We start from the raw sequence: 27,597 nt of genomic DNA, 5'->3' as shown, positions 1-27,597 counted from the left end.
GAATTATCATGTTATTGTTGAAACACTTTGAGAGTTTGGTCTGTGGTGGAAAATATTACTATCTATCTATCGATGTCCCGAGATGAGTCCAAAGTGAGCGTTGAAATAACAATCAATGACAAAGAGTGTCTTTGTGGTATTTTATTTCTTGCAAGAAAGAGGCAGGTTTACAGGATCACACAGAGCCTACAGAGTATGCACTGTCGAGCCTGCAAAGTAATGCACTGATAAGAAAGGCTTCACATCCTTAATATAAAGGACAAAACAGGACAGGGTGGTCAAGGCTATATTTCAGTGTCTGCAGACTCTGTTCTGATTTAGTATATCTACTGGCGCCTAGGATAAGGAATAGGTTAGGGAGGGAGGTGTGAAGGTCAAAGGGAAAGAAGAAGACCTTTTGTACAGAGGTGTTTACCTCCCTGCACCTGGCCTGTGGACATAAATCCTTTACACAGTATATCTTCAAACATACACAAATATAAATCACACAGTATAACTAAAACCTAAATTTGCCATTACATCCCCCCCTTTTGATCATTCTATTGATCAAACATAGTATAAACATGAGCTGTAGCTGAACAAGTTCAGATCAAATATAACAATTCGAGAGGATTCAAGTTATACTATCATAATGCTACAGTCAGGAAATGCAGTTTAGCTGTTTTTGTGTATTGTCAGCAATACTGTATTTAGAGCAAGCAACGGGGAAAACAAATTAATTATGCACTGGTTTCTTCATCCAAGTCACTAACATCAGTATCGCTTGGAATTTCAAATAGGATACAAGGTTCAGGGTCATTATTCAGATCCGTATACTGTGTCATCGTTCGTGAGATCATACTGGAGACCATAGATCAATAAGTCAACAATATGAAAAACAGCAACAACAGTATAGCTCCTTTATACATCAGTGAGCGCCATGAGCTAGTTAGCCAAGAGAAAAAGTCCCATCCCTCAGGAATGGACCTGTCTGCGTCATACTCAGCGTTTAACAGAGCATTCAGGTGGGAGACAACGTGTGTGAGATTATCGTTCGCATCTGGGATACAAGTACAACACTCGGTCCCAATGATATGACACACACCTCCCGAGGCGGCTGTGAGAAGGTCCAATCCCATTCTGTTTTGGATCGCATATGTTCGAAGTGCCTGTAGTTCAGGAGTAAGCAACGCAAATCCAATAGTCACATCAGCGGTTAGAGTCTCTACTTCATGGGCTAATCTGTCGATTTCATGCACATTATTTACCGCACCCCAGAATGGAACCAGACCGCTTAAGAATTTCACCTCACCCGTGATTCGTTCGCGGTTCTGTTTTCTTTTTGACCCTCCAGCAGCGCCAGGTGGTTTCTTTTTTTACCTGCAGTCCCGCTGCTGGTGAGGAAAATAATGTGAATACGACTTTTTACTGTGATAAGTTATGTTTTCCGTAATTCTAGCGTTCGGAAGCAACTTGGCCATATGACAAACCCCGCACCATCTCGGTGGGAGAATAAGATACACTCCCGAGCCACATACCCAAACATGTGATGTGAGGCAACTATAGCCAGCTGAATTTGGAATCACTACAGTAGGATTTGTGGCTAAGGTAGTGTTTTCCTTGAGCAGTGAACCAGTCAGATTAGTTCTAGCTATATATGGTGTGTTCTCTCTGTTACGACAAGGAGAAAGGCCATTTTCTCGTCTGGTACTAGAGCAGGTAGACCTAACAGTTTGTTCGCAGGAACCGGTCACACCCAAGTTAAACGAGTCGCTGAAACATACATCTGCAGTATACGAATGTGGTATGGGTGCATTAATCAATGGCGAGCTCAACGTCATTTTGGTGACGTTGGAATACATGGACGTGTTTCTTATGTGATGGTTTTCATAGTCAATCGTTCTCTCGTTTATCAGGTCGCGATATCGTATCATCTTCTTTTCTGTGTAGGGACCTGAGCCAGTCATGGCAACTAAGACAGAGCGTTTCTGTGTTATTTAAGGGAACTGGTACCAAAGGGGCACTATTCGACGAGTGAGGCAAGCGAGAGCAAGCATAACAACTAGTATTGGTAATGTTGCGAACCGTTAAACGGACAGTCTGATACTGCGCTTGCACGTCGCGTTGAGCTTGTATCAGTGTGTGTGATGTGTTTTCAGCGGAGCAGGACCAAGGCGGCTTTTGGCTCACACCTGTCCTGTGTTGAATCAAGTATATCCGGTCACAATTATGACTTTATTATGGTCATATATGTGCCTTTTTATCAGAAGCTGCTTCCTTGGTTGTAGTCGGTGCCTGTGGGGATTCACTCGGCAGAGGAACCCGTTTGCAGTGGCTGGCGTGGATCCACGTGGCTCTTTCAGCTAATTTGACAGCTGTGTGGGTAACTAGGAGCACCTGGAAGGGACCCTGCCAACGTTTTGCTTACCAGCGTTTCCTCCTGAAGTCTTTCACTACCACATAGTCACCTGGTTGGATGCTGTGCAGAGGTGTGTTGGCAGGTGATGGTAGGGCTTTAGCAACCTGTTTCCTGATATCAGAAAGGGCACGAGAAAGGTTAATGCAATAGGTTAGCATAGCATCTTCACAGAGAGCAGTGTCAGGAGGAGGGCCTCCTGGTGGATGGATTCCAACATGGGGAGGAGCTGCAAAAAGACACTCATAGGGGTTTAAGTTAGTTCGAGCCCGTTTTCTCATTCTCATGTACATCAGGACAATAGGCAGAGCTTTAGGCCAGGGAAGACCTGTGTCTAGTAGACACTGTCTACACAACATTTAGCCAGTTTTTGCTTTAGCGTGCCATTTTCACGCTCAACAGCACCTCCACTTGCTGGGTGGTAGGCACAGTGGTATCTCAAATCAATGCCTAGGTACTCACCGACTTGTTTGATTGCGGTGTTGGCAAAATGGGAGCCATTGTCACTAGAAATCTTAGTCGGTATTCTCCACCTGGGAATAATTTCTGTCATCAGGGCTTTTGCCACAACGGTTGCTGTTTGATGTTTTTCAACCCACTTGGACCACATATCAACCATTACCAAACAACATTTCTTACCCTCAGCTGGACTTAGCTCTATGAAGTCCATCAATAGGTGTTCAAATGGTCACGTTGGAGGAGGATGTGCTGCTTGCTGTGTCACAACAACGGGTCGACCTGCACATGTCATGCAGCTCTGACAATACTTTTGAGCAAATGTTGAAAAGCCCTTCGTAAACCAATGTTCAGTTATCATTGACAACATCCCCCCTTTAGACACATGGTCAAACCCTTTGGTCTGATCTTTTTGACAGGAAATATAGGTGTTCTGACGGGTGAGTCATCACATGGGACAATAACACCCGCCTCCAGTAGGGACTTAAATACTGGAGTGATGCCATCAATTGCTTCTTGTTTCAATGGATATTGACTTCTGCGAGGTCCTTAATGTGACTTGGGTGTAATAATCACAGCCTCAGTGTTTTGAATGAGGCCTACGTCATATTTATTCTTTGCCCAGAGCGAGTCAGGGACTTCAGCCAGCAGTGGAGACACTTGTGCTGGAGTCTGAGCTAGGAACGAACTAGTAGAATTTGGGTAACATTCATCAAAAAGGTAAACAGACCTTAAGGTGTACAGATGACAGTGGAACGGCTGTCTGTAAACATCAGCAGAGGGAGAATACATGACCGTGGGATCCGCTGTTTTTAACCATAGAAGGCTAAGCAGGGGGCGTTCTTGTTACTCTGAGTCCATCTGGGGTGGAAATTATATTAATTCCCAGTGAACACATCAAATCACTGCCCATCAGGTTAATGGGACAGCGCGGAGACAAAAGAAAATCTTGACATTGAAGTAATGACACTTTAAAGGAGTGGTAAAATGTTATTTTACAGTGATACCAGACGCACCTTGAGAATAGGTGTATCTGCCACTTATTTTAGCTGTAGGCATGCATTTGGTCATTATTACTGAATGTGTTGCTCCGGAGTCTACAAAAATGTTTTATTTGGTACCATTAACCCCGACCTCGGTCATAGGCATGTCTTTATAAGCATCAGTGTATTAAATATGATGGTCTGTGTTCTGAGACTATTAGGACCCCTCTTGTTCATTATGTACCATTATGATTTGGGAAAAGGCGTGTCATAAGTGCTCATATTTAGCATATGTTTCTACAAGAGGCTTTTTTACTGTTCTCATCTCTAAACATTGAATGGTTTCTTGAATGGCCTGTGCCAAATCAGTAGGCAAAGCATTTTCTTCATTGCGTGTAGCATGTGTGTGTGTGTGTCACTCCCCTGTTCAGTTGCTGTAGGTGGGTGGTTTCCCGTCCCTGCACACTCCATTCTCCCCACCTCCTCAGGAACCTGATGTCAGTTTGGCATTATTTGAGGTTGGCTGATTGTCCCGTCTCCTCCTTGTCCTTGTCGTTTCTCAGGGCAGTCATATGCCCAATGCCCATGACGTCTGCAGATGTAGCACTGGTCTCTTGCAAGGGGAGGGCCATCACCACGTCTGTGTCCTCGTCCCCTTCCTCTTCCCCCACGCCATGGCTGATACGGCTGGAGTTGTTGTCCTTGAGGCAGCGGCAGCCATCTCGTCTGTACAGCAGCCTGTCGTTGTAGCTGTCTCTGAGGCAGCATCTTTATCTCTTCAAAAGCCTTGAGTAGGGAGACTTGAGCGAGGTGAAGCTCGCTTTGTTGCGTCTGATCTTTCTTAGCTTTAGCTGCAGAGAAATGATTTTCAGAGTCACATGCCTCTCGCAAAACCTCAGTCAGTCTGGCATTTTCCCCAATCGACACAGCATTCTTGAACTCTTTTTCCAAGTTCTCCACGCAGACCCCCTATGAAGGCATTCCGCAGGTGGCTCTCCCACGTACTGCATATGTTTCCCGGGTCCTCAGGCTCCTCTTGTCCGCTGTGGAGGGCGTAGACCTGATGGAGCTTGGTGTAGTAATCGTCCACGCTTTCGTTGGTGCTCTGCTTGCATGTGGTGATCTTTGTCAGGTCAGCTTTGACGGGGAAAGCCTTTATGATGTCTGCCGTGAGCTTTTCCAAGAATTTGGAATAGGGGTTGTTGACGTCCTCATCCCAGTCAGCTGCTTTGAGCCGCCTGTCATTTTCAGTTGGCTGCCATTCAGTGCAGAACACAAACAGTTGTTTGGCCAGTCTGTCTCCTCCTGCAGACAGCGGAGGAAGCTCTATACGGGCCTGATCAATGTCTCCTGCTGTCCATGGTCTATGGACAAGGGCAGCGCCTTGTGCACCAGCTACCTGTATCATAGGTGTCTGGAGAATCGCTACAGTTTTATCTCCCTCTTCATCAGCCACGTCAGAAGCGGAGGCGTGAGGTGGAGGCACAGATGCTGCCTCAACCTTGGTCTGTGATCGAGTTTTTGCAACTGTGGGCCCTCCGCCGGCTTCATCCGCTCCTTTAGAGGAGGTTGAGCTCCCTCCTAGGATGGATGAGCTGGAGGGTCCTGCATTAGGGGCTGAGGGTGAGGCTGAGGCTTGTGGTTCGTCTTCTCTTTCATCCTTGGCTTGTGATTTCTCTTTTCTTTCATCCTTGGCTTCGGCTGGTGGTCCTGTCGGTGGAGGGCTGTACGGGGAGGATGGGTGTCCAGATCAGGGTCCACTTTAGACAGCTCCTTAAACAGAGAAGAATAGGGTGATGTACCTAGTTCTGTCTCTGGAGTGACTTTAGCCACTGTCTCTGGAGTAACTTTAGACACTGTCTCTGGAGTGATTTTAGACAATTGTTTGCGTACTTTCCTTCTTTCCCTACGCTCTGCTTCATCCTTCCATATTTTCAAACACTGTATGTTTTTCTATCTCTTCTAAATCCTTAGATTTGAATAACTTCATTCCCCTTATTCTTTTCTCCTTTTCCTTCAATTTTGTTTCTAACTTTTCTATTTGAGTTATGCTAAATGATCCTCCTGGAGGAAACCCATATTCCTTTATCCATACACCAACACAATCTATGCTTCCTGTTCCATATTTGGACGCCATGACATCAATGCATCCCCCCTAAGGAGGAGAAACCTGAATCTTACTCTCACCCGAACCCATAATTCTTTTTCAACACAGGCGTCCCAGTGAGGCCTAGGTTACTATAGCTTAACCAAGATAAAGCTCAAGCAGAAAATGAGTTGCGCTTTCTTGGCGCTGTCACTTCTCCTTTAAACACTGTGTGTGAACAACGGTCACCTTTACACAAATGTTTCTTAGGTCAAGAAACCACAACATTCAGATTTTAATACCTTTCAATACACTATCCTCATAAAAAGGATATCTGGAGGACGAAAGATGCCACAAAAGCCAAAACTCACAATGACCCAGATATTACCAAACAGAGGTGAATAATTACAACCCTTGAAAACCACTCTATTTCATCTTCATTTGTCAATGATCATCTTATAAATCGAAGATCAGAATTTCAACGTCTCACCGGTTATTTGTTGATTCGTGGACTCAATCAGGTCCTTTTGGATCTTAGTGGCGATGACCCAGAGTCGTCGGGGATCGGTCCTCTCGTCTCTCAAGATGTCAAGGTAGAGGCAGGAGTGTTTCTCCTGGATGATCAGTCACCGTTCCTCCGTCTCCTCAGGACGATCTTCTATGGATCCTGTTCGTGACGCCAAATTGTGGTGGAATATATTACTATCTATCTATCTATCTATCGATGTCCCGAGATGAGTCCAAAGTGAGCATTGAAATAACAATCAATGACAAAGAGTGTCTTTGTGGTATTTTATTTTTGCAAGAGGCAGAGGTTTAGAGGATCACACAGAGCCTACAGAGTATGCACTGTCGAGCCTGCAAAGTAATGCACTGATAAGAAAGGCTTCACACTCTATATTTCAGTGTCTGCAGACTCTGTTCTGATTTAGTACATCTACTGGCGCCTAGGATAAGGAATAGGTTAGAGAGGGAGGTGTGAAGGTCAAAGGGAAAGAAGAAGACCTTTTGTACAGAGGTGTTTACCTCCCTGCACCTGGCCTGTGGACATAAATCCTTTACACAGTATATCTTCAAATATACACAAATATAAATCACACAGTATAACTAAAACCTAAATTTGCCATTACAGTTCTCCCACACTTTGTATGCTTCATCACTATCATGAACTCCGTTTCAGTGTCATCCTGTATAGGCCTGGGTCTGCATTCACGTTTACTGTTAAACAAGTGACCACTCCACTAAATATAACCTTCAAATGTGCAAAAACACAGAGTACAAAAGAAGCTTTTCTTTCTGAATTAAGACTGGTTTGATTTGGCTGAAGAGTGAATGACTTTAGAAATCGTGTTTCAATAGAATGTCAACAGTGAAAGTTAACTTAAAAAAAATATATAAAAACTAGCTTTTTAATTGAGACAACATTCGATCTACAAGTCACTTTAATGCACTCAGTTAAGTCAAATTAAGACTTGTAAACTCTTGAGATGTAGCTCAAACCCAGATAACTATACTATATGAATTAACTCTAAATAGTTAGAGAACTCACTTGGTAAATGGCATTATAAATACATTAAATTTAATATAAATATGGGTTTATAGACAGAAACACTGAGATAAAGCCCGTATAGATTATGCAACAAATATCTAACATTTGATGTCAACATTAAATTTAATATAAATATGGGTTTATAGACAGAAACACTGAGATAAAGCCCGTATAGATTATGCAACAAATATCTAACATTTGATGTCAACAGCTCAATTATTTAATGATCAATGACGACACATGTATCAAAATGATAGTTCTAACCCTAATGTGTGAAGTAGAACTTGTCAGAGATCAATTCGCACAATTTAAACTGAGTCAAGGAAACAAAGAAGTTTTACATATACGGTCATCTTTTGTGAGGCCCTGCACACCCACGTTTTAAACTTATTCTGGCCAAGTATCATTCAAACAGTTCAGAGGAGGGCAGATGACGCCAAACAAGCAGCTCATACATGCTGACCCAGTCCTGAGGAGAGCTCTACTCTATCAATCGTTCATCATACATTGAACTCCTAGAATGCAAAAAGTCTGCTTAAATAATTGTACCTACTTTCTCCAAACAATTCAGTGGAGGTGGGTCACAGGGTAAAGGGACAGTATACTCATTTTATAATCATGTAGGCCTAAGTTCTATCATATAACAAAAACTTTGGGCCAGTGAGTCGATCGAAAGCTCTTCTCCTTCCCCGACTGCTTTCTCTTCAACACATACAGACATGTAGCAACAAAGTTATCACATAATGTATACAGGTTTGTTTTGTAATAAACAAATAAAAATAGCACTTTCACTCATACACCAAAATATTTGCAGTTAGTAAAAGTGACGAAATCAAGACCCATTGGTAATTAAAATGTTTTATTGAAAATAAAGACATTGACAAACAGGTAAATTCCCCTTAAGCTAAACACTCACCTGCATAACTCTTTCAACCAAGAAGAAGTTGACTGCGGAGGCCTGGATTGTTCCTGTGGACAAACAAAACAGCAGCATTACACAAAAGTTGATGTAATCTAAATTGACTCATTTTAATTGGGTTGACTTAAAGCTCGACCAACAGTTTCAAATCGACCATGTAGAACCTTACAACTAGAGTAGCTAACACTACCATGTTATTGGAAATAAAAGGACTTAAAACCTGGTTTCAATTACCGCCCAAAACTTCAGACTTCTCCAGCATTCATGAAGAGGACTAGGCAGTCAAAAGTCTGAGGGCAGGTGTGGGGGCTTAAATAGTCTTGTGGGCGGGGCTTAAATAGTATTGTGGGCGGGGCTGGGTGTTCAGTTTTACAGGGGGAGGAGAGAGAGAGAGGAAGACCGGTGGACGCCAACGTTTTACGACAGTTCTCCACCATTTCCGGTACAAACACATGCACGCCCGAGCGACGAAAACATGAGAGGTCAAAAGTTATGATCCTAATCTTTAACAGAAACGGAACGTAACACACAGGCATGGTAGGTCGGACGTTCATTTTACTACCTGGAGCGACAGTCCGTCAAACTGCTGCTGTCCACTACCAGTCAGATGTGAAGTTATATGACGTTAATGCTAAACGGCTAAGCTAACGTTAGCTTTACTCGAACCTGTGTGACCCAGCAGGACGAGACCAAACCCAGACACCGTTTACGGCTTTGTTCAGACAGCTCAACAACACTGGCTTCATCAGTAGTTGATTGAAACACAGGGAGTTTGAATTGCTTAGGCTTTGCAACATGTGACTGCTTGGTGTTGTGGTGTGTGTTTACATTGCTTGTTAGCTGGTGCTGGTGCTGGTCTGTGTCTTCATAATGTGTTTTTCTGACGACCCTCTCTTTCTAATGTCCAGGCCAGTTCCATGGTGGCAGTGGGACTGGCTCTGGCTGCAGCTGGATTTGCAGGTGAGTAACTCGTAACAGCTTACCTTTCCTCAGATAATGTGCAACACTGAGCATTTAGTTCTCCAGCGGTGTGACCGGTCACCTTGAAACGACTGCTAGTGCAAAGTTGACAGACACTGTCTGAATGTAAGTCCTGAGGTCTGAATATGTACGCTTATTAAAAAAAAAAAAAAGTAAAACGATTGCAAACTAAAAGTAAACAATACAAACATTAAATGCAGAAATTAAATAAACAGTACCAGAAATGCATTTTCGCACAACCACCAGAAGTTTATCAGATAACTTGCCTCAGCTTTATGATACCTGCAGCAATTTAGGATAACCTTATAAAAGTAAGGGCAATAATTCAGTATAAGACATTAATATTAAATTGAATTATTATATGTTTTAACATTTGTTATAATTTTTTTTTATATATATATATATCAATATATATATATATATATATATATATATAATTATGTTAAGAAAATTTTAATCAGAAACTAACAAAATTACTTAATATTTGTTTTATATGTTTGAGTTTTCTTGACGTAATGCATAAGAGTGGAATTTGTTTCATTCGTCACTTTATATGGGACTTTCCATACGTTTTACATGTAGTGATATTGCTATGGGGGAAAAAATATATATTTTAAACATATCTCCCAGCCTAAAATTGCACTCAGTATCAGTGCTTACATAAAAATAATGATAGAGAAAATTCCACAAATATCATATGATATAAATATGCTGTTTGCTTCCTATCTTCTCTGTCTTCCAGGTCGCTATGCCATGCAGGCCATGAGGCAGTTGGAGCCTCAGATGAAACAAGCCATTCAGAGTTTCCCCAAGACGGTAATAATAATATGTTTTCTTTCTAAATGGAAGTATACATTATATATACCTCTTAATCTCTGTGTTTACTTGTTTTACTTGTACTTGTTGTTGCAGACTTTTGGAGGAGGGTACTATAGAGGTGGATTTGATCCAAAGATGACAAAGAGAGAAGCTTCTCTGGTTTTAGGTGTCAGGTATGTGGACCCTCTTTCTACCACCGAGTACTGGGCCTCAGTCAAGTCCACCAGTTGCATGTTAGAATTTGCTAATCACTTCTATTCATGCTGTTATTACGACAATAATTCACTGTTGTACCACCGTTCTTTCTCACAGTCCCACAGCCAACAAGATTAAGATCAGAGAGGCACATAGAAAACTGATGATCCTGAATCACCCAGATAGAGGTGAGGCATAAAAAGTTCAACATCGGTTCCTGTAGACCCTGTACGTTACAATAAAGTGCTCCACAGACTGATGGAGTGAATAAACATTGTAGCTACAGTACACGGCATTCATCTGTGTTGTTCTAAGTTATACTTTGCTGGTTAGTGATAATGTTGCAATTATTGTTTTCGTAGTAATTTGCCTCTGCACTATACTTTTGCTCTGGTTTTTATTACATTACATTACATTACAGTCAAAGCAGATGCTTTTATGACTTCTTACAATCAGTAGTATATTACATGTTCATTACACCCATTCACACTTTGATGAAAGGCTACCATGCAATGGTAATGTGATCAGACTCTAACTAACATTCATGCAACATCCAGTCCACACCGATTAGGGAGCAACTTGGGGTTAAGTGTCTTGCCCAAGGACACATCGACTCTAAAGATTCAACCACCGACCCTATGATTGGAGAACTACCTTGCTACCTTGCTCTACTATGCCACAGTGGTTTATGCTTTTAGATGCTTGTTTAAGAAAGGAGATGCACTTATGACTTCTGGTGACTAGTAGTTCTTGAATACCTATGTTGAATACACTTCCTGTGAGTCGCTTTGGATAAAAGCGTCTGCTAAATGACTGTAATGTAATGTAATGTATTGTCACTAAAATTACTTTATTTATAATGGCTGCACTCAGAACAGGTTTCATGCAGTATGATTGCCAAAAGTAAGATTCAGTTTTGACTTTTGTGAAACGTACCCATGGACACTGTGTTCTGGGCCACAGGTGGATCTCCCTACTTAGCAGCGAAGATAAATGAAGCAAAGGATTTCTTGGACGCCCAGACAAAGAAGTGAAGATGCCAGCAATGACAGAAAATGGGATTCCACACTGCTCTTATCCAAGCTGTTTGCACTGACTGATTTGAGCAATTACCAGAGTTTTCTAACTCATTGTTCTCAAATAAAATCACGCTGTACAAATTGTTACTGGAATTCTGCCTCATTATGTAGCATTTTAGATTTTCTTTTTGTACTTATCAGGGAAAGTTTCCAGGGTGGTTTTCCACAAGATGGGAACTTTAAATAATAGATTCCCATTTTTTTTCCAAGTCAGTCTTAAAACACAATTATCTTTTGTACATTTTTGGTTGCTTTGAATTTTTATAAATTAAAAACTGCAACTTTGTAAAACACCGGCTGATTAAGAGGTGCTGAAGTATGGACAAGAGGAGCACTTACAGCAAACAAAAGCTTTTTCCCCCCACACAGCACATTGTGTGTCAGTGCCATGATAAAGGGTGCGAGTTAGGCGAAGTTACACACACATTTACTAGAGAGCTCAACAGTTATCTAGCATTGAAGCACTAGCAGTTGGATGTGCCATTTGCATTAGCAATAACTCAATACAGCTCTGACGCTGTGTCAAAGAGCAAACTGTAAGAGTGAGGGTGATATTAAATTTCATGCATGTATTGTTTCCCTGGGATTCCCTTGTGCTTAGGTTGGCCTGCCACCACCAATAAAACGACTTTATAGAAAGATAAAAATGCATTATATTTACATTTACTGGTTATTACAGCCAACCATAAACAGTACCAAAATTCGTTGTTTGATGTTATGAATGTTCAACATTTATATTTATGAATACCTGATCGTTGGAAAACCATTAAAAACTGCACCAACTTGCATTGTATTTTTACAACTCAAGTCACAACAATTTTCAAAAGAGAGCCTGACACAGTTGAGTTTTAGATCTACATGGAAGATCAAGTTTATTTAAGAACTACCTGCATACAAAACATATTGCACATCAACCAACCAGAATGATCCTTTTAAAAAAACAAAACGTACTGTAGTTGACCCAACAAAAACACTTGGGGATGTCACAACTCTCAGTAGTCCAAATTGTCATTTGTCTCAAAAGAAAACCCTAGGTAACGCATATTTTAGTGTCAAGAAAAAAGAATAGCTTCTCCTGTTTTTGCTTTTTTTTTTTTTTTTTTTTTTTTTTTTTTAAATACTGTACATTTTTAAATAAATAAACCAAATAAATCTCCTTCCTTAGTGGAACAGTCAAGACCAGTTTCCAGCCAGCCAGTCTGTGGAAGAACCATGAAAATGACATCATCGTCACCTGGGCTTGGTTTTCCAGAAACATCTCAACTGAGCATTGACTTTCTTTTGATTTAGCTGAAAGTCTGGAAGAAAAAAAACAAAACACTCTTTATCTCTCTTATCATGTATTTGATGAAAGTGCCCTGCTGTTTAGCAATGAGATGTTTCCAGGAAACCCAGCACTTGATGGCTACATCTCTTTCCAGCACTTAACAGTAAAAGCCAGTTTCCAGACTCAACTACAATCAACTTTTTTAACAGAACAAGGTTATGTTTCAGTGCAAAGAAAACAACTCTTCTATCGTTTGTTTCTTTTTCCAGACACGCTGTAATAACATTTCTTGTATGACCAAAGTGGTTGCATATTGAAAAACAGAAAGCAGCTAATGTCAAACTCCTCAACAGAGATAGATATATAGATATATAAAGGACAACTGGACTCATTCTCCCCACAAACATTAAGAATAGACACACCTGATTTTAAAAAGATATGCCTCTGAAATCCTTTCAGGGTCTTTCAGTGTTTGTCTTCACCTGCCTGCAGTGCCATGAGGGTACATGAAGCACAAGGAGACATCTCATCTGGTTCAACTGTGGCAGGCGAGGGTGACCGCGTAACACAGAAATAAGTGAAACAATTTCAGACGGTGTGCAGAGCCAGGCAACAAAATGTTGAATCTACTCTCAAGGCACAACAGATGATCACGTGTATGTCAAACATACTTGGGTTTCCCAACAAACCTATCTGCACTGTGGTACTGCTCATGCAGAATATTTATTTTACAAACTACTTCGGATGCACAAAACATCCCGAAAAAGGTTGTGGAAGCATCTTTTTCCGAGTCCACCTGGTAAAAGGCAGACATGTTTCTGATCTAAAATCCTGCAATGATATTGTTTTTTACTGATAAAAAAGGAATCGCTGCATTCATACCATAGTATGGGTTTGAGTTGATTCCCTGTCTGCATTTTATAAATACTGCATTCAGTCCAACCTCTCCCTGAGCTCTTAACGAAGAGCGGACCATAAAGTACAGTTAAGATCATGTCTGTAAGTCTGCGTGTGTTTGACTATCTTTGGCAAGCTCATACAGGAAGAACTATTGTTAAAAAAACAAACAAAAAAAAACTGTAGTAAAATGAATAGCTGGACAGAACACGTGTGTAAAGGGGAGGTTAAGGTTCCGATGTCTCAAAATTAAGCAGTGGAACAGGTTTCAAATACTTGTTAAGTAAAAAGAAGAACAGTGCTTGTTGTGTTTAAATGTTTCAGTTTTAAGGCTGCTCCAGGGACAGGGAGATTAAATCAAGTGCAGCCAAAGAATTTCAAATATTTGAAACCATTTCCTTTGCTCAGGTCTGACTAGGAGAGTCCGTTAACAACAGGTTGTGGGTTAGAGTCCCCCTGGTAGGAGACTTTGGCGGGAGCTCCGGTGGCATTGCTGCTCTCAGTGTCGGCGGCATTGGTAGAACCATTGGTGGTTGCCGGCACAGATGGTGGGCTGTCCTCAGCAATGGCATCCACATGACCCTGAACAAAAATGTGGGACGATCAAATAATGCACTTTTGATGTATTCCAACAAATTCCCCATTAAGTCGCCAGTAAACAAAAACATGCCATGAAACAGCGTCTACATTCAAAAGTGTTTTTTTTAAAAGATCCAGACTTCATTAAATGTTTGCAGTTGTTCTGCTAACAATTTATGAACACATGACATTTAGGAACTAACCACATCTTTGTTTTTCTTGGCGTCCTTAATGGTCGTCATCTGTCTGCTCTGAGATTCAGCCCGCGATATGTAGTCAGCCACTGTCACTGTAAAGGCAAGACAGCAGAGAAAAGAAAACCACGAGTCATGAAAAGCGTTTACTTAAAATAAACGAAGCCAAACAGTTCTATCAGCGCAGTGAAACTCAGCACATCTGTCTCAAACTTTCAGAACTAATTCACAATACTGATCTCACAATTTACACCTCATGTGGTTTAATAGTTAACATGGACAGAATCACAAAGCATGCATGTTTGACAGTTTTGAGAAGTTCATGGCCATAATCCTGACTGGCAGCCTGAAAGGAGCTTTTCAGTACCTCTCGTAGAATAAACTAGGTTAACTGGAGGCCACACGTATACTTGACGACCAACACAACATCACAGAAAAGTAAGTTAGAGGTCAAGCTCACTATGACACACCACACAAACCAAGAGGGCACTTGGTGTAAATGACAGCCTGATAACGTGAAAACAAACAAGCTGTAGCCTAGTTGTTAGTGAGCAAGTATTACACAAATAAAATAAAGGAAGATGCATACTTTACATTTGCACGGCCTTACAGTATGGACAGTTGGTTAACCAATCACATCCAATCAATGAGCAAACGCAAGCAACACTCAATTACCGTGTAGTTATAGAGATCTCAGTGATTCAAACAACTTTTTGGTTTAGTTTTTTGTTTGTGTCACAGGAAGAAAAAAAAAAAAAAAAAAAAAACTGGTGCGGCCTGGTGTGCAACCTTTAAGCCAAGCCATTAGGAGATCTGTTTAGGAAGGGGACACTGGCAGTTGCCATGGTTACCTGGCTGCCTCTCCTCAGGCAGGCGAATGTGGCGACGTCGACTACGGTTACGACGCTGAGGTTTAGCTTCTGAGTCATCTAAGGACGTTAAGGTAATCACAAAGAAGGGATTTGGAGTTTAAATTGCCTTTAAAGCAGAGACCTGTCTTTGAACAGCACAGGCTCCTTTAACACTTAAAATGGGAAATTATGCACTGCTGATAAAAACAGCACTGTAGGCTTTAAGAAATGTATGACAAACCTTCTTACTAAGATATCTGCTTAAGCACTGACTGTTTGTGACTGATGTTTTACAATTATGAACTCTAGAGTTTGTGAAGAAGTCCTGAAAAAGATAATGTGACTTCCCTACCTATTCCATTTTCACTCATTGAGGCGTTATCCGACTCGCTCATGCCATCCATCAGTGTGGTGTCCTCGTCCGTTCTGCGCCGTCGAGATCTTCTGCGTCGGTTTGCAGGCAAGTTGGACTCGCTAGCATCCGTGTCAGCTGTCTGGTCTGTCTCGGTGTTCGTCTCCGTGGCGCCGTAGGCATGGTTGTCCTCATGGTCACGAGGCCCGGCTGCAGAGTCAGATTTACAGAAGATAGGTTATATCTAAAGTCAAACTACCATATGACAATATTTTCACAAGAGAAAGATATTTTTGTTTCACTCTCTTTATAATCTCTAAAACAGTGTTTCTCAAACTTTTTCTCAGTGGACCCACTTTTTAAAAATGAAAAACAACTGTTCCTGACCAGTCTTACTGCCATTTCAGCATCAACTATATTATCTTGAAAAACTAAAGCTAATGAGATTAATAATTCCAACTTGTTTTTTTTGTTTTTCTACCAATTTGTTTTTACGCATGTGTTATTGAAAACTTTTACTCATTTACTTTTTATAAATGAGACCAAATAAATGCATTTAGGCAGAGTTAACAGGTTCTTGTTTTTTTTTCCTTTCATGATTCAAACAAACAGAATGGAAGTTAGCATATCATATTAGATTCAGTGGAATAAGTAGATTACAATTATCAGAACAAGAGGAACATTCAGGCTGCCTCATGTGGCTCAAAGGTGAACTGCAGATGTAAATATAAACTGAAGGACTCTGGAAGAAATTTATTTTTTATTTATTTGGCGACCCAAATAAATTCTCCTTCGTCCCACCTGAGGGTCTCGACCCGATCTTTGTGAATGGATGCTGTAAGATTGTATTTTACCAGAGCTGTTGTTGTATCCTCCTCTTCCTCCTCTGCCCCGTCCCCCTGGCCCTCCTCGGCCTCTGCCGGGTCCAGGCCTCCTGCGGGCATCTCGTTGTGGTCTTGAGCCTCTCTCTTTCTCCCTGCAAGTCAGTCAGTCAATATATCAGTCAATCCATAAAATGTGCATGTGCAAGTTGTAGTGACAACACAGCTACATCATTTGTACATATTTGGGTTTAATAATAAAAAAATTAAAAAAACGAAAAAATAAAAAACCTCACCTGTCCTGGTCTTCTCCAGCAAGGGACCAGTCACTGAGCTCATCCTTGCGCTCTGAATCTGTCTCAGACGCGTTGGACTGCTCCGAGTTGGTGCCTGGAAGAAACAAGCAAACACACAGAAAGGTTACGGTTACTTGCACAAATGGCACATTTGTATACAATTCTTAACACCAAAGTATCTGGCAGCGAGAAAGTTGATTATTTTTTTTGTGAATTTTTGATTTTAAAGGGCCCTACCATATCCAGTGCTGTAGCCGTGGCCTCTGCGCCCACGCCCTCGACTGTTGTAGGAGCGGCTGCCATGTAGAGAGGAGGAGGTGGCATTGGCACTGCCGTCTGTATTATACCCTCCTCCTCCTCCTCCTCCTCCTCCTCCTCCTCTTTCCACTCTCTCTCCTCTCTCTCTGTCACCTGGGCGATTAGCCTGGGTGATCTGACGTAGCTGTTCATCGATCTGCATTCTCTCCAGACGAAGCTGCTCAACTTCCTGGAGGGGAAAAAGAAACAGGGGCAATGTTAAGAATGAAGTGAAAGACAACGAGACAAAAGGAAAAGCAAGAAAAAGAAAATGTGTGGAATTGTATTTCTTTTGTTTCTTCTTATGTAGGCTCATCACTGGATACAAATGCATAATCATCATACACACATCTACATCACATCCAGTGTGCCTTGTGTTGCATATTCTGAATCTTGCTAGGCTGCTTCCCTGTGTATAATCCACAATCTGCCTTAGCTCTTCCTCTAGCTGCTGGCCTTCTGCAAGAAGCTCCGCCATGTCCTACACACACACACACACACACACACCGTGCAAAACACACACACAGCACCAACACAGCACAAAACACAGGACAAACACATACGTGCAAAACGTACACACAGTGAAATTCACTCCTCAGACTAGCAAAGTGATTACACATGAAGATTACAAAGCATTTGTATGGTATGTGTAATTAAAACTGTAGACTGAAAATATAGAAGTAATGATAATAATCAAAAATCCTGTCAGAAAATTGTTTACTAGAGATGGTAATAAACTTTATGTCCAGCTGTTCAATATTTAAAACTTCAAATCAATGCGGAGCTTAAACTTAAACGTTATTGTCACAGTCACATGTCTCGCTGGAGAACACTTTGACATTGAGGACAAGAGGAGTCGAGGAAGGAGCTTGCGATCTACTTATTAAAGGAAATCAGCTCTTCCTCCACAAAATTTGGCTTGTGTGTAAAATCTTTCTGATGTTAGCAGAGGCGATCTTAACACGATAAAATTATACTGTGAAGTGTACCTTGATAATCCTTGTATTTACTGCATACCAACATATAGTATAGTATTTTTATATTATGTCAGACATTCTTATGTGTTTTATTCATATTAAATAATTTATAATTACTGATTGGTTTTTACAAATTTCCAGGTTTCAGGTATCACTTTATTTGAGTACCTGCCAAGCACAAAATCAAAGCAGTGTTACTGTTAAGACTTATGAAGTGTATGCTGGTGGCCAGTTAGTCCTTAAGTATAGGCTGCCAGTGTCAACTGCTTAAAACACTGGTTTGCCAGAAAATGCAATAAGAGGTTGTTGAAGCTTCGGCTTTGAGCACAAGCAAATCATTTGCAAAACAAATACACAAACATGCAAAAAAAACAAAAACAAGCCCTTAAACCTATTTAGCGAACACACACATACACACAGGAAGGTATCCTTACATTAAGGTAAGAGATGTGGTACTCCAGCAGGACCTGAACATTGCCAATACTCTCCTTAGTACCGACAAAGGTGAATGGGACCATTCCCTGTGTCAACAGCACACAAAAACATAACACGTTAGTATGGGACTGACTGACCCAAGTGGAAACAATGTGTCTAGATTATTTGCATACAAATAACAGAAGACAAAAACTGGTGCCACTTATTAGCTTTATCAGAAGCAGAAAGGAAGTAGCAGTAGCAGGCTTACTTCCTGTCGGGGCTGCTTGTTGTCGTTGTCTCCTTCAATCCTGACCCTCACTACACCGGACTTGTCCACAATCTCCTGGATGACCTTACCGTTCTTACCAATCACTTTGCCTAGGGACACGGATCAGGGAAAACATGCAAGTGAAAGAGATGATGAACTAACAAAACCGAAAACACATCATAATGGAGTAAATTACTATGGTAAATGAAGGACTTGCACAGATATTATTTACGATATGAATATTAGATGACTGTTGTGCAATTGTCTGTAATGTGGATCTGTAATCATGACCAATGTATGGAGCATCTCATTTTCAGTTGCCCGTGACTGCCCCCAAATAAAAAAAAGTTTGGGAGATTTCCAGCTCAGGGATTAATTTGAGTCTACGTACCAACAAGGGCCCTGGGCACCTCGACAGAGTCCTCCAAAAACTCCAGGTAGTTCCTGGCCTTCTTCACTGCCTCCGCTGTCTGAAAGACAACACATGGTTATTTTATCTGTTATACTTCCAACAGACATGCATAGTCAAAAGTAAACCTCTGTTCTACAAACCCAATACAGTCACTTAATTGTAATAAAATCTAAATGAGGTCAGATCTACTGAAAATATCAACAAATGCAACCATGATGAAAATGATAAGAATGCTTCCACATACTTGTTTCAGTATGTGTAAATACACAAAGTTCAAATATGTCCACACTGTTTCTCTCTACATTTGTTGATGCAAAGGCTTTTATTTATTCATTCCTTTTACCCATCATTGATCCACTCACGCGTCCCCCAACATTAAAGCACAAAACATCCTACCTCTCCATAAATTCTGAAAGTGCCAGTCTCTTCATCAAGGTCAATGGCAGAGACACCTGGAACTTTCCGTGCTTGCTGGATGTTGCTGCCGTGGCTGCCGATGGCCAGGCCCATCAGATCCGTTCTCACCATAAACTCCTCCTGGAAGGACGACACCAGCTGCCTGGAGCTCTGCACAAACACAAAAGCATAGTTTGGTTTTAATTAATTCCGAAAACTTGACCCTTACTTTTATATCCAAAACTGACAGATATAAAGTTATCAAAAATTCCCTAAATAATTTAAGGTGTTAAAAATATAATTAAGCTTAAAAAAAAGCTGAAGTCAAGTGTACATATTGCATTTATGTCCTTTTACCCCCATTGTCTGGAGCAATAGCTGTATTTCTGTAAAACCATCCACAACAAAGTCAATTTATCAGAATATTCTTTAAAAGGCTGATCCAAATGCTTTGAAGCCTTGACTGTTGCCATGGTAATCGTCGTCCAAATAGTATTCAAATGCAGCTTTTTTTCGCATCACCCCATAAAAAAGCCCATGAAACCAATAATAGTAATAACACATTATGCATCCACATTCATTTATTATTTGCTATTCTCTGACAGATAGCGCTGTTGTAATGTATAGAGGGTGTGTGTGTTTTGCTCTGTGTCGTATATATAAGTTTTACTTTATAACTTCATATGGTGTTTACATATTGTCATCAACTGCCCGCCATGGTGACCATCCGACTTTTAAGTTACCAGGTTTAAGGTTACTAATTGTCCCACCTCCAAGTGTATTAAGCTCCTTATGTGACCTCCAGGTTACCATAGTGACCTAGCCACAGAGTTCTCATTACAAACTAACCTCCAAGTGTTTTGTGGCCTCGTGGTTGCGTGACATTAGCAGCAGCTTGGTCCTGATGCTGCGCAGGTGCATGTCACTCAGCAAAGACACACGCTTCACGGTCGACTCATTGGTGGACTTAAAACAAACACACACACACACACACACACACACACACACACACACACACACACACACACACACACACACACACACACACACACACACACACACACACACACACACACACACACACACACACACACACACACAGGAATAAAAGAAAAATGAACATATGTTGAGCTGCTTCCTTTTTGATGACGACTAGAAAGAAAGGAATAGCGTCATCAACTTTACAAACATGAGCCGGACAAAGTTGCGACATATCACATAGTAGTTTAGATGCTATTATGATTATCCAAATGCCACCACAGGAATACAGCGAGACAGTTACCACAATCAGAAGCTGGTTTGTCTCAGGGCAGTACGAGATGCGACAGGCTCCCACGGCTTTCTTAAACTCTTTATGGGCATTCTCACCCTGGCACCTGCAAAATTAGGAAACCGTATTACCTTAAATTGACCAATTCCTAATGTAAACAAATGGTCCCTACGGTGGTTAGTGAGAGGTTGCTGTACATACGCTTCTTGTAGATCTTGAGGAACAGGGACAGTGCACTTGTGAAAGAAGTTCTTGGTGATGGCCTTGTTAGGGTTGACTGGACGCAGACGCTCAAAGGTCACTATCTCATTGTAGGTGGCGTCGCAGGCTGCATACTCGATCACATAGAACTGTAAAGACAGGCAGGCATATATATCTCAATAAGGGGTGTCACATTATACAGCTAATGATGATAAACAGGATATTTAAAAATGTAATATTGATATGTCAATAATACATATATGAAAATATCACTGAAATAATCCAACACCTCTTTAATCATTTTATATAAACAGTTATTGTTAAATAATCTCTTCAGCAAACAAAGTTACGGGGACAGTTCACCCCAAAATCACAAACACATATTTTTCCTCTCAACTGTGGTGCTATTTATGAATCGTTTTCTTTTATTGTTTTGGTGTTAGTTGCCTAGGTTTGAAGAGTTTCAAAGTTAATAGACAGACCTTGTTGTGAGCAGCTTCATGTGGGAGCTATGGTTGAAAAAACATATAAATCCCACATGAAACTGCTCACAACGAGGTCTGTGTATTATCTTGAGTTACTAGGTCATTATTTCTTGAGAGAGACATTGTTGTTGAGTTTTCCAAATCTATATATTTTACACTTTGAACACCACAAGCTGAGTACCATATAGTCCAATTACATTGATGAGCAGGCAGACATCTCTATGGCCAATATCTAAAAAAATTCATGATCATCATGATAATATGGTTATTATGATTTATTTTTTTTGGCAAACCATAATCATGCAGAAATTTGATATCATGACAGTCCTGACAACAATAGCGAAATCAGTTTTGCAAAAAGTATTTTAATAAAACAACAAAAACTGTATTTTAGCTTCATTCTTCACTCAACGCTCTGCTATTTACAAAGTATTATAGGTTGATAGCTGCAATATTGGTCAATTTAAAGAATAATATTATATTACCGCTACAATAGAGCATGTAAATATTAAGTGCGAGTATAGAAATGTGTCTTCATAAAGAACAATACTCACAGCTCCCTTCATCATGCGGACTTTAGCAAGCCACCAACCACAAGGCTCCTGATCATTGGCTCTGGAGAGGATCTGACAGGAAATGAAGACAGAGACCGAGTGAGACACCAACATAATGGTATAAGTAAGGAAACAAGGAATGTAAAAAAGTAGACTATATGCGTGTCCTCCTCACCTCCACCTCCTCGCCCTCTCCAATCTCCTTCTTGCCGTCAGTGGGCGGTGGCATCCTGACATCATTGAAGGGCACCTGGCGCTCTGGCTGCCAACTGAAAACAAGATGGTTATTTCCTACCTTGTTAAAACACGGTGCTACATTTGTCTTAAAATGTTGAACTTGATATGTTTTATGAAGACAGGTTGAATACAGGAGAAATAGAGACTCACTTGTTCTCAAAGGCGATGGTGAGAGAATCATCGTGGATATCTTTGACAACGCCCTAGAGGACGGACAGAGACACAGACAGGATAAACACATAAGAACATGACAGACAACTGATAAAGAACTGCCATATATTCAAGGCACTGATTGTACAAGACAGAAGTAGTTGACTTTGATTCTTCAAGCAATTGAGCTCCTGTAAAGAGCATTGTAAATTTGGCGAGAAAACTGTCTCTTTATCGCAATAATCAGCAGAACCTTCCGTGAATAGTCTTAGTTATGAGCTCATGTAAATTAAAACCTGAAATTCATGTGTTTTAATATGTTTTATTCTCATCACAAAGGAGAGATCTCCTTTGTGCCGTCTTAATAGAGTATCTTAAAATAAGGGCAAAAAACACCTATAGCATCTGCATGAGAAGAGGCCACAAGGAGGAAGTGGGATTTGTTTATGTTTTTTTAAATGGATACTGAGTGTAGAGCTGAAATGATTAGTTTCTATTTTGCTTATCAATTACTAGTAATCTTTCAAAAAAATATGTCAACTATCCTCTGGTTCCAGCTTCTCAAATGTGAGGATTTGTCTATTGATTGTCATGTACGATAGTTAACTGAATACCTTTGGGTTTTTGACATACTGGGACAGACTAAACATACAATGTGAGAGAAATTGTAATAAACATGTTGAAAAAATGATTAATCAAAAGAAATAATATGCAAATTGATACATAACAGAATAAAAAAACATTAGATGTCAACCTAACTAAGTGTAAGAATTGACTGAACATTAACATACACTAGACTTGAAGACATTTCAGGTGTTCAGGAGCTAAAGACGTGTACGATGTAACCTAAGCCACCTTCTTATCTCTTTTGAAGGTGGGATACGAATTGCATTTTAATAGAAACACAGAATCACACAGATATAAAACTCAAGATTCAGCCTGGCCAAAGGACCAGCAGGGAAGTGGACACAATGAGTCATGAAACCAGGGTTGGGTACACGGAGAAAAGCAGTGGGGAGTGGGACAGTCTCAAACAGTAGAGCAGGACTCGAGTCATGAGGAACAGAGGTGAGGCCAGAAAGGGAAGGAGTAGGCTTAGCAGAGGAGACGAGAGAAGGAGAGATGAAACACAGAAGAAGGAGAGATGGTAGGAGAGGAGACTGTTGCACACACCAGGTCCAGAAATAGCTTTTAAGTCTGCGGTATCAGTGACCCTCTCCTGGCATGCCAGCTGCTCAGGATTGACAAGGAACAGCTGGCTCACACACACACACACACACACACACACACACACACACACACACACACACACACACACACACACACACACACAACATAACATAACTTGGGCGTGATGAAGTATCAAATAATAGACAGCCGTCCAACTACAGCTCTACATGTGTGTCCTAAGCAGCCACGGTGCCTCCTAAACACGAGACAGTCTAATAACACGTGTGATCAACAGCGTTAGGGACCAAACACAGTACAAGGCAGATACTTATAATCAGCAGCAGACAGCCAACCACGACCTAAGGCTACTCGAGCAGCACATCTTCTGATCTGTTGACGTCAACAGTTAGGCAGCTAGCAGGTTAGCTAACTTTTAGCTAGGGGGCGGGGGGAGGGGGGCTGCAACCGGACGTCAGGCACAGTTAATGAAAGCTTGTATCGGATTTACATTGAAGTAATCGAAGAGGTGAACTTGTTTCGTCTCCTCCGAGTACAAAAACAAAGGGAGGGGGGTCGCTATGAAGTGACAATTGACGAAGACTGGAGAGAGAGATGCTAGCTTAGCCGGCTAACGTTGGCTAGCATTGCTAGTAGGAGCTAAAGGCAGCTAACTAGTGGGTTCACAGCGAGTCCGGAGCTGCCTCCGTGGGCCGTGAGACGTCAGCTGAAACACGCCATGCTATAACGTGGCTATCGCGTCGGACGTGGCATTGATAAGCCGTAGTTACCTTGTAATAAGCCCCGTTGGAGCCACGGACCTCCACCACCAGTTCCTCCATATTGGACACGCAAAGCATGCCGGGACGACAGGTGCTGCTTGAGGCGTCAGGGCAGAAGTTTGAGGGCTGGAGAGGGAGCTGCTCCATGACAGCAGATATGCTTGTCGCTTACCTCGATGCAAACATGAAACCCTAAAGAAGCCTGGCTGTGATTATTTAGACCATAATCAACAAACTGAAGCCTCGTCTGACTTTGTCATCTTTCTGCTGTGTTGTGGTTGTACTGGCCCTTTAAGAGAGTCTGGAGAAGTATTGAAGTGCAATTACTGAAGTAGTCCACTGGACAACATTGGTACAAGTACAAGTGCGTATTTAAGGTTTTTGTACTTTACTTGAGTATTTTCATTGAATGCTACTTTATACTTCTATCTAACTACATATTAGAAGCCAATATTGTACTCTTCTACTCCACTACATTCATTTGACAACATTAGCTGTCATTAGTTTACACAATCAGATTATTTATACAACATATACATCGACTAATAGATTATGACATATTATTATGGAATAAGCTACCCAGCAGTATATACATTTGTCTAAAATAAGCTCCAACTTTTACCAGCTGGAGTATTAAAGTGATGTACATTTATTAATAATCAGTAATTATAATCAAGTTATAGTATATGGAATAATTCATATTTGGTCCTTCTCAACCAGCTGCAACATTAAAACTCAGTTTACACGTACATGCATCATTAATGATATGCAAATACTATAATATAGCAGTTAAATCACATATTTTCCATAAGTGTCCTACAAAGTGTCCATGAGAAAATGTATCAATAAGCATACATTTATTTCTAAAAATGTCATTCCCAACATTACATTTTTTTGTTTTAAAACCCATTTTGTGTCAATTAAACATGGTTTCTCCACCTGAGTATTACCTTTTTGATATTTATGATCTTTGGATTAGTATGCAGGGTTTGGTCGATTTCAGACTTAAAACAAGGATACATTCTGTGGTTTATCTCAAGTCTTCATATAACCTGCAAGGCTTCATTTTAGGATGTAATGGGGTCCCATTACATCCTAAAATGAAGCCTTGCGGGTTATATTGTACAAAAAATACAGTGAACAGCGGAGAAAAATCAAAGAAATGAATCATCCTTCATCCTGTTCTGACAAAGCAAACTTCATGTTGTGCTTACATCATTAGGGGAAAAGAAGCTTGAGACAGCAACTAGAGACCATACCTTTCTTAAGTGAATAGTTGTGGTTGCTCTGCTGTATTTTACAGGTGTGGGTTTGTTCCAGTTCATCCCAGTTCAGTTCTTACTTAAAGTTTCACATTTGTGGACATGTGACATTTTCCTCCTGCTGATGGCTTGTGATTCCAACATCCTTCGAGCCTTCATTCATCCACAGATGCAGCTCATAAATAGTTAGATATAGTTTGAGGTTTATTTTTCACAGGGCAGCTTTATACAAACACACATTAGTAGTCAATCAAACAGAGAGCAGGCGCCAGCTTGTCTTTTAGAAACGACCACTGTGACACCTAGTGGCCAACAGATAACCTCCTGGGAACAGTTACTCCAGTACATCAGATATTTATCCTGATTTGGCACCACCATGACTCTGCACCGGAGATACACTGCAAGGCATAACAGTAAAACACACTTCATTGGGTCATATCAGTGTCAAATCAACTAAATGTACAATATAATTGTATGACCATAATAACAGGAAGTCATTTGGTTTGGTCAATTTTGGGTCAACCTGTCATGTTCGGTCAGGTGATATATTTTATGTTGTCACCAGTTTGGGAAAGCTGAAAAAAAAGGATGACTTGCCTGAGAGAAATTTTCAACTCCAAAATTCAAAACAAATTACTTGAAGCAGCTCCCAGATTAGACCTAAATACACAGATTAATGCAGGACTAATCTATAATAATTCATGTTTACTGATGCTGTTAAAGGTTTAGCCATAAATGTCTTTATTTTTAATAATGATCAATTGAAACATACATATTTTTCATCTGTTGTCAAACTCTCTACAGTAATGTTAATGAAAATATCAGTACTTTATACACTGGTGACTGGGTCTTTCAGGAAGTCTACCCAATTCCCTGAAGGTGTTCCATTCAACAGGTGTAATAGTAGATACGTGTTGTTTTGTCATACATTTTTTTTGCCCTTTTTGTTATGAGGACAAAATTATTAATTATCTACAAAAGAGGCATATTATGTCCCCAACAAATTAGCTTTTCATCATTGTAATGCTATAATTTACAACATGAGAGCCAAACATTTACAAAAAAGTATCCATCATTAAATTAATATTAGACTTTTCTTTATTCCACAACGACCCCTTGAGGAGCTACATGGTCATACAGTTGTTACACGTGTAGGAAGACAAAATAAAGTGAACTAAAGTGAGTGCAAATCCACAACTTCTTGCCTCGTAACTGAAATAGAATTCTGGGCATATACAAAAAAAAAAGAAAAAGATATGTAAATGAACAATAAAAAAAAACATATGCAAATGACCAAACAAGCAGCTTCCTATAAGCAGCCATTAATACAGAATGCAATATGAGTATTAAGTCATACTAAAATAAATTTACAAGTGATACTGTATAGCATTAATCCAATAGATTCCGATTCGATAAATTGTGATTCCCATCTGAAAATAAATTGTTTATATGTAATGATGTCTGCAGATCAGCTGCCTTTATCATTTAAGAACAAGGGATAGTGATTACACTGTACTACTCAATTTAGTGTCAGGTCAATGCATGTAAAAAGCTTTAAAGAGGCAGATACAACTCTAACAACGAAATAAAGATAAATAATAATACAAAAAAAATATATATATATATATTTTTTTGTATTATTATTTATCTTTATTTTGTCTTTAGGGATGTTTTAATGTGTCTTTTGATGTATTATGACAGTGTGATGGGGCAGAGAGGAAGACAGCGTGTTCCTGTAGTGTTTGTGTGATCCAGTGTGTATGTGCCGCTCTGTGGTGAAAATATTCTGCTTGGTCTGAAGACATTACCACAAGACCCTCACAGTCTGCCTGATAGTCTGTTCTCACGTTCTGATTTAAACCAGTTTACCAATTCCATTATGCTAAGCCCGAACACTGGTTGGGAAATGATGAACGATTATGTGAAACACATAATCTCCCTGCTGCACCATCATTGCAATATGACAGCCAAATTTCATTCATCCTATCCAATTTCTTCCTTAT

General features: G+C 40.4%; 2 protein-coding genes across 3 annotated transcripts; one reads left to right on the top strand and one right to left on the bottom strand.

Moving 5' to 3' along the window:
* Positions 1-8,798: 8,798 nt before the first annotated feature.
* On the top strand, positions 8,799-11,547 carry dnajc19 (DnaJ (Hsp40) homolog, subfamily C, member 19). Its single transcript, XM_054603135.1, has 6 exons — positions 8,799-8,925; positions 9,297-9,348; positions 10,112-10,185; positions 10,282-10,361; positions 10,501-10,571; positions 11,347-11,547. Exons 1-6 carry the CDS (start codon positions 8,923-8,925, stop codon positions 11,415-11,417), a joined length of 351 nt encoding a protein of 116 aa, XP_054459110.1. The 5' UTR covers positions 8,799-8,922; the 3' UTR covers positions 11,418-11,547.
* A 756-nt stretch (positions 11,548-12,303) lies between these two features.
* fxr1 (FMR1 autosomal homolog 1) lies at positions 12,304-24,641 on the bottom strand. 2 transcript variants are annotated; one of them, XM_054602454.1, is made up of 17 exons: positions 24,342-24,641; positions 22,384-22,436; positions 22,172-22,265; positions 21,997-22,068; positions 20,958-21,106; positions 20,769-20,862; positions 20,336-20,452; positions 19,487-19,657; positions 19,070-19,148; positions 18,679-18,788; positions 18,428-18,523; positions 16,957-17,206; positions 16,720-16,813; positions 16,457-16,578; positions 15,603-15,812; positions 14,409-14,494; positions 12,304-14,208 (listed from the first exon to the last, which is right to left on the bottom strand). In XM_054602454.1, the coding sequence occupies exons 1-17, from the start codon at positions 24,477-24,479 to the stop codon at positions 14,041-14,043; spliced, it is 2,103 nt and encodes a 700-aa protein (XP_054458429.1). In that variant the 5' UTR covers positions 24,480-24,641; the 3' UTR covers positions 12,304-14,040. The 2 variants fall into 2 exon arrangements, with proteins under 2 accessions (XP_054458429.1, XP_054458430.1); XM_054602455.1 differs by having other exon boundaries at positions 18,428-18,514.
* Positions 24,642-27,597: the final 2,956 nt, after the last annotated feature.

Source organism: Anoplopoma fimbria, chromosome 8, assembly GCF_027596085.1.
Source record: "Anoplopoma fimbria isolate UVic2021 breed Golden Eagle Sablefish chromosome 8, Afim_UVic_2022, whole genome shotgun sequence".
Taxonomy (NCBI): domain Eukaryota; kingdom Metazoa; phylum Chordata; class Actinopteri; order Perciformes; family Anoplopomatidae; genus Anoplopoma; species Anoplopoma fimbria.
This window is presented reverse-complemented; position numbering and strand designations above follow the sequence as displayed.